This window comes from Rhinopithecus roxellana, chromosome 15 (assembly GCF_007565055.1).
Source record: "Rhinopithecus roxellana isolate Shanxi Qingling chromosome 15, ASM756505v1, whole genome shotgun sequence".
Lineage (NCBI taxonomy): Eukaryota > Metazoa > Chordata > Mammalia > Primates > Cercopithecidae > Rhinopithecus > Rhinopithecus roxellana.
In genome coordinates, this window is record NC_044563.1 from 90,262,498 (window position 1) to 90,277,310 (window position 14,813).

Here is a 14,813-nt window from a genome sequence, read left to right on the forward strand (position 1 = left end):
GCATGGAGGAGGTAGGAAGCTGCTGGTGGTGGTGGACGGCTTCTGTCCAGGGTAGGAGCTAATGCAGAGATAGGTCTCAATGGTGAAACTCCCTTTGGCCTGGTCTCTCAATAGTGTGGGTTAGGCTGATCTCGAACTCCTGGCCTCAGGTGATCCTTCCTCCTTGGCCTCCCAAATTGCCTGGACAACATGACAAAACCTCATCTCTAAAAAAAAAGAAAAAATTAGCCAGGTATGGTGATGCTCCCTCCCTCCCTTTGGCAATTAAGGAGGGAGCCCTAATTGCCAAAACCTGCCAGAAAAAGCAGTTTGATTTGCTTTCTTATTTTTCTCTCATTTCATAGAGTCTTAAGTCTACTCGTTTTCTTTCTATTCTCTTTGTGTGTTTGTTAAAAATGGCATTATAATAGCATTCATCGTGAAAATAAAATATCCTCTCACACACAGGCAGCCCTGCCACCTGGTCATTTTGAGTGCGTGAATCTCTTGCAGGTCTTGCCCATAAAGGGATGCATTTTCTTATCACTATAAATAAAGCATGGGTACAGTTCTATGTATTAATTTTTTCATTTACTGTATTTTTATTTTTTTATGTGATTGCACCATCCTCATAATTATAATTCTCATTACTTAACATCTTTTTCAAGTGAGTATGCTCTAATTTGGGCATTTTAAAGCTATTTATGTAAAGAATGCAGGTAAATATCCTTGTGCTTTTCATTCCTAGGATTCTTTTTTTAAAAGAAATTTCTAGAAGTGGAGTTGCTTAGTCAAATGGTGTGGTGCTGTATGGCATTTGCAGCCTTTTGCCTGGGCCTGTTGGATGTCTTCTTCTGAGATGCAATGTGAGGTTTTGGGACAATGCTCTTGACTTGTGGCCTTGGAATAAGAGGGGGAGGTGAGGATCCAGCTTCGTTTCAGCCTGATGGAGCCTCCTGGGTCTGGTTCTTTGTGCTGTTCCGGACTTTCTCTCCCCTGTCACCTCCTTTGATGGCCTCCAGCTTCCCCACTCTCTGCTATCAAGATATGAAAATCTCCACAGTCAGCTCTGTTCCTCTTCCTCTTTGCAGAGGCCAGGCCTCACTGTCTTGGTGTCTGCTCCCTAGACAGTTGTGTGCTGAGAGGTTCTTCCCCACCGGCTCCCTCCCACTCCCCTCATCAGGGAGTGGCAGGTCCTTGGGCCTCAGAGTTAAGGGAGCCACAGACCTCGCTCTGATTGCCTGTTACTAGCCTGCTTTCCTCCTTCCTGTCTGTGTCATAACTTAGTCCCATAAGCCACTCAGACTCAGAGCAGCAAGCCCTCCTCAGGCACCGGAAATCACTCTGGTACCTAGAATTATGCCACTTAGAGCTGAGAGGGCCTTAGAGACCACTTAGCTCAATCCCTTTATCTCACAGATGAGAACATTGTGAGGCCAGAGAATGTCCCAAGATGGCCTAGTATGTTCATCTCCCCTGTAGTTGCACTTCTCCTTGCCAGACGGCAGCGGAGATCTGTCTCACCTTCATCCTTGTCTGTCTGGTCCACAAAACCACTTCTCTCTTTAAATCAACCTTAAAGAAACTGTCGTCATAGGTAGATGGGAAACTCCTCTTCCAGAGCTGCTTCCAGCGAGGGTGGCTTGTCGAAAAGTGTGCAGTATTAATCCATTCCAGGAGTGTTATGCTGGGGACTGTGAGGAGCCCCTGCCCAGACACGTACATGGACAAAGAGAAGCAGCACAGCATGGTAGGTGAGGGCACAGAGGTGGGAACCAGGTGCCTGGGTTCAGATCCCTGAGCTGAGGATCAGAGAGGAAACAGATGAGGAAGAAAGGCTGAGAACAGCACAAATCTCTGCTAACTTATTAAAAGTGTGACTCTGGGTATGTTAGCTCTCTATGCCTTCATTTTCTCATCTGTCAAGTGGGAATAATAAGATTAACTGAGTTATTAAGTATGAAGTTCTTTGCAGAGTATACACACACACACACACATATATATATATATATATATATATATTATTTTTAAAATTGAGATGAAGTCTCACCCTGTCTCCCAGGCTGGAGTGCAGTAGTACGATCATAACTCACTGCAGCCTCAACCTCCCTGGCTCAAGAGATCCTCCTGCCTCAACCTCCCTAGCAGCTGGGATTACAGGCATCACCATACTTGGCTAATTTTTAAAATCTTTTTTAGAGATGAGGTTTTGCCATGTTTTCCAGGCTGGTCTCAAACTTCTAGGCTCAAGAAGTCCTCTCGCCTTGACCTCCCAAAGTGCTGGGATTACAGGCGTGAGCCACCACACCCGGCCCCAGAGTGTACTTTTTTTTTGTCTTTTTGAGACAGAGACCCACTCTGTTACCCAGGCTAGAGTGAAGTGGCTCAATCTTGGCTCATTGCAACCACCACCTCCCAGGTTCAAGCGATTCTCTTGCCTCAACCTCCCAAACAGCTGGGATTACAGGTGCCCACCATCACGCCCAGCAAATTTTTTTGTATTTTTAGTAGAGACAGGGTTTTGCCATATTGGCCAGGATGGTCTCAAACTCCTGACCTCAGGTAATCCGCCTGCCTCGGTCTCCCAAAATGCTGGGATTACAGGCGTGAGCCACTGCGCCTGGCCAGAGGGTACATATTAAGTGCTATATAAGTAATTGCAAAAAAGGAAAGAAATAAGGAAATGAAGAAAGCAAGCAAGCAAGAATGAAACCCAACCAACCAAGCAGGTGCTTGAGGCCAGTGACTGTTAGTAAGGAATCAGTATGTGAGGAGGTAGATAGAGAAAGCTTCTTTGAGAGAGTGAGTTTTCAGCTGGGTAAAGAGTGTTCCTGTCCTAAAACCTTTATTTTATTTGCTGTGTCTCGTTAGGGGGTTCCAGGGGGTTTGGAACTGCAACAGCAGATTCTTTCTCTTCAGCAAAAGGCCTTGTTTTATGTAATGAAGAATGCAGCTTTGGATTTCCCAGGGCTCTGCTGTAATCTTGTAGGACCTTAGCTATTAAAGCCTTTGGACTTCCCCTCTGTGAAGCTGGGGAGGGAGGTTTGATTATTGTTGCAGCTATAACAGTATCCTCATAGTCTGGAGGAGGGAGAGCTGAACACTCTCTTGTCCCTTCTCAAACATGGGAACAAAGTCAGGAGGGCAGGGCTGCCAGGCGCTGCAGGTTCCCTGAGTTTGGGAAAATGGAAGCCCACCTAGTTGAACAGTTCATTCTTTGAATTTTGAACACTTGCTGTCTCCTGACACGTAAGTGGCCCTACATGCTTCACATCCAGTTACTTGTTGAGCTAATTTTGAAACTGGCATGCTGGGTTTGGTCTGCGGAATTCCTAAGTAGACAGCTGACCCCAAGTACCAGGTGGGCCTGGCCCTAACTTCAGTGACTTCTCCTCCCCGGTGCTGTTGACTCAGGGCATCCCGCTATTCATTAAGTTAATGCTTGTTCTTTCTTTGCTAGCCGAGATGCCGCGGCAGTTTCCCAAGCTGAACATCTCTGAAGTGGATGAGCAAGTCCGGCTCCTGGCGGAGAAGGTGTTTGCTAAAGTGCTCCGAGAAGAGGACAGCAAAGATGCACTGTCCCTGTTCACTGTCCCAGAGGACTGCCCCATCGGGCAAAAGGAAGCCAAGGAGAGGGAGCTGCAGAAGGAGCTGGCGGAGCAGAAGTCTGTGGAGACCGCAAAAAGGTTTGCTCCCAAGGCTTGGTTTTCGTGTACATAGAGTCATGCAGACCCAGGCAGGCTGTGGGTGTGTGTCCTGATATGAGGCACCTCATGGAGACTGGTATGTCCCCGAAGCTGTGTTGGTTTCTTAACCAAGACCACTTAACTCACCTCTTATTTATTGAGGAATGTCTCGGTGCCTCTCTTACACTGAAAATATCAAAACCCACTTTGCTGCTGATGTGTAAAAGTACACACCATTTCCAAATGGCGTTTCTCTTTCCTTTTTGGAAATTTGAGGATTTCTTAGGAGACAGCAATTGTACTTCTTCTCATCACTTGAAAAGCATTTTGCATTACTAATGAACGCAGCTTACTATTTGCCGGGTGCTGTGCTGGGACTGGAAATGTTATAATGAACAAGATAGATTAAGTCCCTGGGTCTAGACAATAATTAAGTAACTGGACAAATTAACTTAAAAATTACAAGTTATGATAAGTGCTGTTATCAGTCAGGGTCCAATCAGAAGATCAGAAACCAATGAAGTATTAGAATTTTAATGCAGGGAATTGGTTACACAGGTGATAGAGAGCTGAGAAACCAAATAGGGGAGAGAGAGGCAGTTCAGAGATTAGACACAGTAAGGAGCAGCTACTACCCAGGACAGGAGTGACAAGGAAAGCAGTAGTGTTGCTGGAGGCAAGGTGGGATCACACTGGGGAAGGTAGAACTGTGGTGGCCTTTCCAGTGGAAACTGGAGCCAAGGGGAAGAGGTGGCAGCTGCAGAGATGCCTCTCAAGGCAGAGATGGAGGCAGGCAATACCTAGCCTGACCCTTCCTGCACATTCGAGGTTCTCCCAGTGGCTACCATGGGCCAAACCTAGCCAGAATCCTGCTGGTACCCTTGGGAAACACAGGAGAGGATAAGGAATGGATCTGAGGGCATACAGGCCCAGGAGCAGTGCAAGTGCTATGAAAGGGATGAATAAGGAGGAAAAGGGGTTGGGGGAGAGAGAGGTGGGGAAAGAGAGAGAGAAAATCCTTTTTTAGACTGGAAAGTCAGGGGAGGTCTCTCCAAGGAGGTGACATCTTAGCAGATGCTTCAGGGTATAAAGGAGCTAGCTATGTGGCCTTCCAGGTAGAAGAGTCAGCTAGGGCAAAGGCCCCCCAGTTTCTTCGAGGAGGCTCATGTGGTTAGAGGTCTGTTAAAGGAAGAAGTGCTGTGGCCAGGGCTGGAGGACTTGTGGGGCCCAGATCAGACTGGCCTTGTGCTCCCTGATAAGAAGTTTGGATTGGAGTCTAAGTGTAATGAGAAGACGTCATCCTTTCACAGTTTATCTCACCCCAGGCTGTATCTAAGTTTCCGCCTGGTCTTCCACCCTGCAAACATCAATAGTTGACATGGTAGACCTTTGAACCTTCTCGGACCTAGTCCGTGATCACAGTAGATACTGCCTCAGTTTTAAAGGCAAGTCTTTTCCTGTCTTGGTTATGTAGAAGCTCAGCATTTCCTTAACTCATTTGGAAAGAAGTAAAAAGCTGACTACTGGTGTAAAGGCAAGAACAGAGCTTCACCACTCATAAGACCAGTGCTTTCCTTCCTTGAAAGGACGGTGAGCCCATAAAGGCAGGAGTCATTGGTGCCACTGGTCAACCTCTGAGTGCCAGCCTTGTGTTGGATAGGGTGGGGTGGCCCTAGCCCCAGCAGTGTGCTCATCCTTGGAGGGTCAAGAAGAGTATGACTGTGGAGACTCTCATTCACACTCCATGGGTGGAACAGAAGGGCTGACTTCATCAACCGAATGGTCTGCAGGGCCCTCTGTGTGTTACAAATTGAGCATTTCAGACCCTTAACAATGAGAGGAAAAGGAATCCTGGCATTTTTTATTTCCAGGAACAACAAGTTTCTAGGACCAGTTTCCACTACAGAGTGACACTGGGCCTGACATCTGCTGAAGAGACTGTGCTCTTTTCAATGCCCAGACTCAGGGTGAAATGAAAGCTTTCTTACTCTAAGTCTGAATGGTGCTCTGTGGTTTCCAGAAATTCCCCTGCAAACTTCTCTCCAAAAACTTTGTTCTGTCCTTGCCTAGGCTATGCTGTCTTAGTTTGTATCTGTCTGCCCTATTTGACTAGAAGCTCCTTGAGGACTGGATCCAGTGTGGAACTTAGCTGTTGGTGGGCAGTGGATATCTGGCAGAGGAAGACATCCTGCCTCCTCATTGCCACCACAGACACTACATCAGAGTGGCTGCAATTTCTTGGACCTCTGTGTTCTGCCACTCACTGGCATGCCCTGTGATCTTGGGCAAATTTGGAAACCTCTCTGGGCCTCAGCCTCATCCTCATCTATAAAGTGGAGATGCTAACAGCTCTCCACTTTATGGGGTGTTGTGAGGAATGAGGGAATCCACAGGTAAAAGGCTTAGGACAGTGTGTGGTTACAGTCCATCCCAAGTAAATGTAAGCGATTTCTCTGAGTTCCTGTTGCTAAGACAGGGAGCAATAGCAACTCCTGCCATTGAATACTTAACTGTGGACTAAGTACTGGCCTGTGTAGGTTGGATTCATTCCTTAATTCTCACATCAAGCTTATCAAGTGGATATTCTTAGTATTCTGATTTTGCAGATTAGGAAATGAAGGCTCAGAGAAGTTGAATGTACTTTCACAAAGACACATAGTGAGTAAATGACAGAGCAAGAACTAGAGCCCACATCTTTTGAATCTAGACCCCACACTTCAACCACAAGGCTATCCCCTCTTCAGGCAGGGGTGGAGTCTTTGGTTCCCTGGTCTGTAGACCCTGGAATGACACTAGGTGCTGCTCCCTAGAATGTAGTTGTTGCTTCTAAATGAAATGAAGGGAAACTGGCCAAAGCTCATGCTCTGTCCATTAGCTTCTTTCCTGAAAGAAAGCCTGGTGCCTGGACTGTCAGACACCCCAGCATCCTCTTCTGGGGTCCATGCACACCCAATTTTGTCTTTTAGTTTCTCTTCTCACTAGAGGTGCCTTTATATGTAAACGTTCAAAAGTTAACATTTTCATGGAGGACACCCTCTCCCCAGCTCCCTCTCCGTCCGTGGCACCTCCCATCCCATCTCCTATTTATTCTTACTTTACACAGAGTTCTATAATCTGGCTATCTTGTTTCTTATCCTGTGACAGATTTAAAGAAGCAAATTAGAAGTAGGGAGAGAGACTCCTATAGGCAGGGTCACAGAGATGATGTGTGGTGATCATAAGCCTGGGCTTTGGGGTCAGACCTATTGGGTTCAAGTGGCAGCCCTGTCACTTACTACGAATGGCCTTGGTCAAAGCTCTTGACTGCCTGAGCTGGTTTCCTAAACTACAAAATTGGAATAATAAAAGGACGTACCTTGCGAGAATTAAATGAGCTAATACACAAAAAATCCTTAGCACAGTGCTTGGAGCACCATTAATGTTCCTGTTTTGTTATTGTTGTTACTTGACAGTCAACAGTGAGAGAGGAAACAATTACAAAAAGCAGACACAAGAATTTGAAGCACAGTAGTTTAGGGATAACACACCTCTGAGATCATAACTGGATAATACAGTGATGATCCTGAGTCATTGAGAAAACTTTAAATTATGTTCAGCATGCTTTGAGGACGAATGCAGGAATTATGTATTTTTTTAAGAAGCCAGACCAAAATTGATTTTTAAAAAATTAGGATATAGTTAAGGCTGGCAAGATGGCCAGAAAGGAACAGCTCTGGTCTGCAGCTCCCAGTGATATCAATGCAGAAGGTGATGATTTCTGCATTTCCAACTGAGGTACTGGTTCATCTCACTGGGACTAGTTGGACAGTGGGTGCAGCCCACGGAGGGTGAGTCAAAGCAAGGTGAGGCATTGCCTCACCTGGGAAGCACAAGGGATGGGGGAATTTTATTCCTTACCCGAGGGAAGTCATGAGGGACTGAGCCTGAGGAACTGTGCACTCTGGCCCAGATACTGTGCTTTTCCCACGATCCTCGCAACCTGCAGACCAGGAGATTCCCTCCGGTGCCTACACCACCAGGGCCCTGGGTTTCAAGCACACAACAGGGTGGCTGTTTGGGCAGACACCGAACTAGCTGCAGGAGTTGTTTTTTTTTTTTTTTTTTCTGTACCCCAGTGGCACCTGGAACATTAGTGAGATAGAATCATTCACTCCCCTGGAAAGGGGGCTGAAGCCAGGGAGCCAAGTGGTCTGGCTCAGCAGGTCCCACCCCCATGGAGCCCAGCAAACTAAGATCCACTGGTGGCCAGATGTGGTGGCTCATGCCTGTAATCCCAGCACTTAGGGAGGCCGAGGCAAGTGGATCACCTGATGTCAAGAGTTTGAGATCAGCCTGGCCAACATGGTGAAACCCTGTCTCTACTAAAAATACAAAAATTAGCTGGGTGTGGTGACAGGTGCCTGTAATCCCAGTTACTCCGGAGGCTGAGGCAGGAGAATCGCTTGAACCCAGGAGAAGGAGGTTGCAGTGAGCTGAGATTGCACCATTGCACTGAGCCTGGGTAACAAGAGCAAAACAAGTCTCAAAAAAAAGATCCACTGGCTTGAAATTCTCACTGCCAGCACAGCAGCAGTCTGAGATCAACCTGGGACACTCGAGCTTGGTGTGGGGAGGGGCGTTGGCCATTGCTGAGGCTTGAGTAGGAGGTTTTACCTTCACAGTGTAAACAAAGCCACCCGGAAGTTCGAACTGGGTGGAGCTCACCGCAGCTCAGCAAGGCCGCTGTGGCCAGACTGCCTCTCTAGATTTCTTCTCTCTGGGCAGGGCATCGCTGAAAAAAAGGCAGCAGCCCCAATCAGGGACTTATAGATTAAACCCCCATCTCCCTGGGACAGAGCACCCGGGGGAAGGGGCAGCTGTGGGCACAGTTTCAGCAGACTTAAACATCCCTGCCTGACGGTTCTGAAGAGACCAGCAGTCCTCCCAGCACAGCGTTCAAGCTCTGCTAAGTGTCAGACTGCTTCCTCAAGTGGGTCCCTAACCCCCGTGTATTCCTGACTGAGAGACACCTCCCAGTAGGGGCTGACAGGCACCTCATACAGGAGAGCTCTGGCTGTCATCAGGCAAGTGCCCCTCTGGGATGAAGCTTCCAGAGGAAAGAACAGGCGGCAGTCTTTGCTGTTCTGCAGCCTCTGCTAGTGATACCCAGCCAAACAGGGTCTGGAGTGGACCTCCAGCAAACGCTGGCATAGGGGCCTGACTGTTAGAAGGAAATCTCACAAGCAGAAAGGAATAGCAGTCCAATCAGAGACCACATCTGAAGGTCACCAGCATCAGAGACCAAAGATAGATAAATCCACGAAGATGGGGAGGTAAACCAGTGCAAAAAGGCTGAAAATTCCAAAAACCAGAATGCCTCTTCTCCTCCGAATGATATAACTCCTTGCAAGCAAGGAAACAAAACTGGACAGAGAATGAGTTTGACCAATTGACAGAAGTAGACTTCAGAAGGTATGCAATAACAAACTCCTCTGAGCTAAAGAAACATGTTCTAGCCCAATGCAAGGAAGATAAGAACCTTGAAAAAAGGATAGATGAATTGCTAACTAGAAAAACCAGTTTAGAGAAGAACATAAATGACTTGATGGAGCTGAAAAACACAGCATGAGAACTTTGTGAAGCATACACAAGTATGAATAGCTGAATCGATCAAATGGAAGAAAGGATATCAGAGATTGAAGATCAACTTAATGAAGTAAAACGAGAAGACAAGATTAGAGGAAAAAGAATGAAAAGGAATGAACAAAGCCTCCAAGAAATATGGGACTATGTGCAAAGACCAAACCTACGTTTGATTGGTGTACCTGAAAGTGACAGGGAGAATGGAACCAAGCTGGAAAACACTCTTCAGGATATTATCCAGGAAAACTTCTCCAACCTAGCAAGATAAGCCAACATTCAAATTCAGGAAATACAGAGAACACCACAAAGATATTCCTTGAGAAGAGCAACCCCAAGACACATAATCGTCAGATTTACCAAGGTTGAAATGATGGAAAAAATGTTAAGGGCAGCCAGAGAGAAAGGTCGGGTTACCCACAAAGAGAAGCCCATCAGACTAACAGTGGATCTCTCTGCAGAAACCCTACAAGCCAGAAGAGAGAGGGGGCAATATTCAGCATTCTTAAAGAAAATAATTTTCAACCCAGAATTTCATATCCAGCCAAACTAAAATTCATAAGTGAAGGAGAAATAAAATTCTTTACAGACAAGCAAATGCTGAGAGATTTTGTCACCACCAGGCCTGCCTTACAAGAGCTCCTGAAGGAAGCCCTAAACATGGAAAGGAACAACTGGTACCAGCCACTGCAAAAACATACCAAATTGTAAAGACTATCAACACTATGAGAAACTGCATCAATAAGTAGGAAACTGCATTTTGCATAATGGGCAAAATAACCAGCTAGCATCATAATGACAGGATCAGATTCACACATAACCATATTAGCCTTAAATGTAAATGGGCTAAATGCCCCAATTAAAGCACACAGGCTGGCAAATTGGATGAAGAGTCAAGATCCATCAGTGTGCTGTATTCAGGAGACTCATCTCACGTGCAAAGACACACATAGGCTCAAAATAAAGGGATGGAGGAATATCCACCAAGCAAATGGAAAGAAAAAAAAAAGCAGAAGTTACAATTTTAACCTCTGATAAAACAGACTTTAAACCAACAAAGATCAAAAGAGACCAGGAAGGACATTACATAATGGTAAAGGGATCAATGCAACAATAAGAGCTAACTGTCCTAAATATACATATGCACCCAATACAGGAGCACCCAGTTTAATAAAGCAAGTCTTAGAGACCTACAAAGAGACTTAGGCTCCCACACAATAATAGTGGGAGACTTTAACACCCCATTGTCAATATTAGACAGATCAACGAGACAGAAAATTAACAAGGATATTCAGGACTTGAACTCAGCTCTGGACCAAGCTCCAACCCAAATCAACAGAATATACATTCTTCTCAGCACCTCATTGCACTTACTCTAAAATTAACCACATAATTGGAAGTAAAACACTCCTCAGCAAATGCAAAAGAATGGAAATCATAACAAACAGTCTCTCAGACCACAGTGCAATCAAATTAGAACTCAGGATTAAGAAACTCCCTCAAAACCACACATCTACCTGGAAACTGAACACTCTGCTCCTGAATGACTAATGGGTAAATAATGAAATGAAGGCGGAAATAAAGATGTTCTTTGAAACCAGTAAGAACAAAGACACAAAATACCATAATCTCTGGGACACATTTAAAGCAGTGTGTAGAGGGAAATTTATAGCACTAAATGCCCACAAGAGAAAGCAGGAAAGATCTAAAATTGACACCCTAACATCACAATTAAAAGAGCTAGAGAAGCAGAATCAAACAAATTCAAAAGCTAGCAGAAGACAGGGAATAACTAAGATCAGAGCAGAACTGAAGGAGATAGATACACGAAAAACTCTTCAAAAAAATCAGTGAATCCAGGAGCTGGGTTTTTTTTTTTTTTTGAAAAGATCAACAAAATAAATAGACTGCTAGCAAGACTAATAAAGAGAGACAAAGAGAGGAGAATCAAATAAACACAATCAAAAATAATAAACGGGGTATCACCGCTGATCCCACAGAAATACAGACTACCATCAGAGAATACTATAAACACCTCTATGCAAATAAACTAGAAAATCTAGAAGAAATGGATAAATTCCTGGACACATGCACTCTCCCGAGTCTAAACCAGGAAGAAGTTGAATCCCTGAATAGACCAATAACAAGTTCTGAAATTGAGGAAGTAACGAATAGCCTACTAACCAAAAAAAGTCAAGGACCAGAAGGATTCACAGCCGAATTCTACCAGAGGTACAAAGAAGAGCTGGTACCATTCCTTCTAAAATTATTCCAAACAATAGAAGAAGAGGGACTCCTCCCTAACTCATTTTATGAGGCCAGCATCATCCTGATACCAAAACATGGCAGAGACACAACAGAAAAAGAAAATTTCAGACCAATATCCCTGATGAACATTGATGTAAAAATCCTCGGTAAAATACTGGCAAACCAAATCCAGCAGCACATCAAAAAGCTTATCCACTACGATCAAGTCAGCTTCATACCTGAGATGCAAGGCTGGTTCAACATATGCAAATCAATCAACATGATCTATCACAGAACCAATGACAAAAACCACATGATTATCTCAATAGATGCAGAGAAGGCCTTCGATAAAATTCAACACCCCATCATGCTAAAAACTCTCAATAAACTAGGTATTGATGGAAAGTATCTCAAAATAAAAAGAGCTATTTATGACAAACCCACAGGTAATATCATACTGAATGGGCAAAAACTGGAAGCATTCCCCTTGAAAACCAGCACAAGACAAGGATGCCCTCTCTCACCACTCCTATTCAACATAGTGTTGGAAGTTCAGGCTAGGGCAATCAGGCAAGATAAAGAAATAAAGTCTATTCAAACAGGAAAAGAGGAAGGCAAATTGTCCCTGTTTGCAGATGACATGATTGTATATTTAGAAAACCCCACCATCTCAGCCCCAAATCTCCTTATGCTAATAAGCAACTTCAGCAGAGTCTCAGGAGACAAAATCAATGTGCAAAAATCACAAGCATTCCTGTATACCAATAACAGACAAACAGAGAGCCAAATCATGAGTGAACTCCCATTCACAACTGCTACTAAGAGAATAAAATAGCTAGGAATCCAACTTACAAGGGATGTGAAGGACCTTTTCAAGGAGAACTACAAACCACTGCTCAAGGAAATAAGAGAGGACAAAAGCAAATGGAAAAACATTCCATGCTCATGGATAGTAAGAATCAATATCATGAAAACAGCTATACAGCCCAAAGTAATTTATAGGTTCAATGCTATCCCCATCAAGCTACCATTGACTTTCCTCACAGAATTCGAAAAAAAACTACTTTAAATTTCATATGGAAGCAAAAAAGAGCTCGTATAGCCAAGACAATTCTAAGCAAAAAGAACAAAGCTGGAGGCATCAAGCTACCTGACTTCAAAGTATACTACAAGGCTACAGTAACCAAAAAAGCATGGTACTGGTATCAAAACAGATATATAGACCAATGGAACAGAACAGAGGCCTCAGAAATAACACCACACATCTACGATCATCTGATCTTTGACAAACCTGGCACAAACAAGCAATGGGGAAAGGATTCCCTATTTAATAAATGGTGTTGGGAAAACTGGCTAGCCATATGCAAAAAACTGAAACTGGACTCCTTCCTTACAGCTTATACAAAAATTAACTCAAGATGGATTAAAGACTTAAACATAAGACCTAAAACCATAAAAACCCTAGAAGAAAACCTAGGACATTCAGGACATAGGCATGGGCAAAGAACTTCATGTATAAAACATCAAAAGCCATGGCAACAAAAGCCAAAATTGAGAAATGGGATCTAATTAAACTAAAGAGCTTCTACACAGCAAAATAAACTGTCATCAGAGTGAATAGGCAACCAACAGAATGGGAGAAAATTTTTGCAATCTATCCATCTGACAAAGGGCTAATGTCCAGAATCTACAAAGAATTTAAACAAATTTACAAGAAAAAACAACCCCATCAAAAAAAAGGATATGAACAGACACTTCTTGAAAGAAAACATTTATGCAGCCAACAAACATGTGAAAAAAAGCTCATCATCACTGGTCATTAGAGAAATGCAAATCAAAACCACAATGAGATACCATCTCACGCCAGTTAGAATGGCAATTATTAAAAAGTCAGGAAACAACAGATGCTGGAGAGGATGTGGAGAAATAGGAACGCTTTTACACTGTTGGTGGGAGTGTAAATTAGTTCAACCATTGTGGAAGACAGTGTGGCGATTCCTCAAGGATCTAGAACTAGAAATACCATTTGACCCAGCAATCCCATTACTGGGTATATACCCAAAGGATTATAAATCATTCTATAAAGACACATGCACACGTGTGTTTATTGCAGCACTATCCGCAATAGCAAAGACTTGGAACCCACCCGAATGTCCATCAATGATAGACTGGATAAAGAAAATGTGGCACATACACACCATGGAATACTATGCAGCCATAAAAAAGGATGTGTTCATGTCCTTTGCAGGGACATGGATGAAGCTGGAAACCATCATTCTCAGCAAACTAACACAAGAAGAGAAAACCAAACACTGCATGTTCTCACTCATAAGTGGGAGTTGAACAATGAGAACACATAGACACAGGGAGGGGAACATCACACACTGGGGCCTGTTTGGGGGTGGAGGGCTAGGGGAGGAATAGCATTAGGAGAAATACCTATGTAGGTGATGGGTTGATGGGAGGCAGCACCATGGCATGTGTAACAAACCTGCACGTTCTTTACGTGTACCCCAGAACTTAAAGTATAATTTTAAAAAAAGAAAAAAATTAGGATATAGAGGGAACAAACATCATTGAAAAATTTGGCTATCTAGGACAGCCACTTCCCTAGAATGTTTTGAGTGAAATTGAGAAACATATGTGCATTATGAACTGAGCATAGCACAGCTAAAGCTTTGCTAAGTCACTTCATTTTATGAAACTTGTGAAAATAAGAATGGGGAACTTTTTAAAAATTCAGGGTCATTGACAAAGGAGCTTCAGTTGAAATAGTCAGTTTATCCCCTTTTAAAGTTAGGGAGAGATTGGGCTAGGCGCAGTGGCTCACGCCTATAATCCCAGCACCTTGGGAGGCCGAGGCGGGTGGATCACCTGACGTCAGGAGTTGGAGACCAGCCTGGCTAACATGGAGAAACCCTGTCTCTACTAAAAATACAAAAGTTAGCTGGGTGTGGTGGCACACGTCTGTAATTCCAGTAACTCGGGAGGCTGAGGCAGGAGAATCGCTTGAACCTGAGAGGCAAAGGTTTCAGTGAGCCAAGATCACCCCACTGCACTCCAGCCTGGCTGAGGGAGGGAGACTCTGTCTCAAAAAAACAAAAACAACAAAAACAAAAAAACAGTTAGGGAGATTGGGAAGCCAAGGTGGGTGGATCACTTGAGGCCAGGAGTTTGAGACCAGCCTGGCCAACATGGCAAAACCGCCTGTACAAAAAATACAAAAATTAGCTGGGCGTGGTGATGTGCGCCTATGGTCCAGCTTTTTGGTAGGCTGAGGCA

General features: G+C 44.2%; 1 protein-coding gene across 10 annotated transcripts in view; it reads left to right on the forward strand.

The window, feature by feature from the left end:
• The window catches only part of AMPD3 (adenosine monophosphate deaminase 3), a 68,454-nt gene that overhangs the window by 20,125 nt on the left and 33,516 nt on the right, over positions 1 to 14,813 (forward strand). For 9 of the 10 annotated variants that reach the window (XM_030918330.1, XM_010384816.2, XM_030918326.1 and 6 more), the window contains one exon: positions 3,440 to 3,665. In XM_030918330.1, coding sequence (XP_030774190.1) covers positions 3,445 to 3,665 — 221 coding nt within the window. In that variant the 5' untranslated portion in view covers positions 3,440 to 3,444. Of the gene's footprint in view, positions 1 to 767; positions 1,730 to 3,439; positions 3,666 to 14,813 lie in introns of those variants that run through there. The other variant, XM_030918329.1, reaches the window with a different exon arrangement.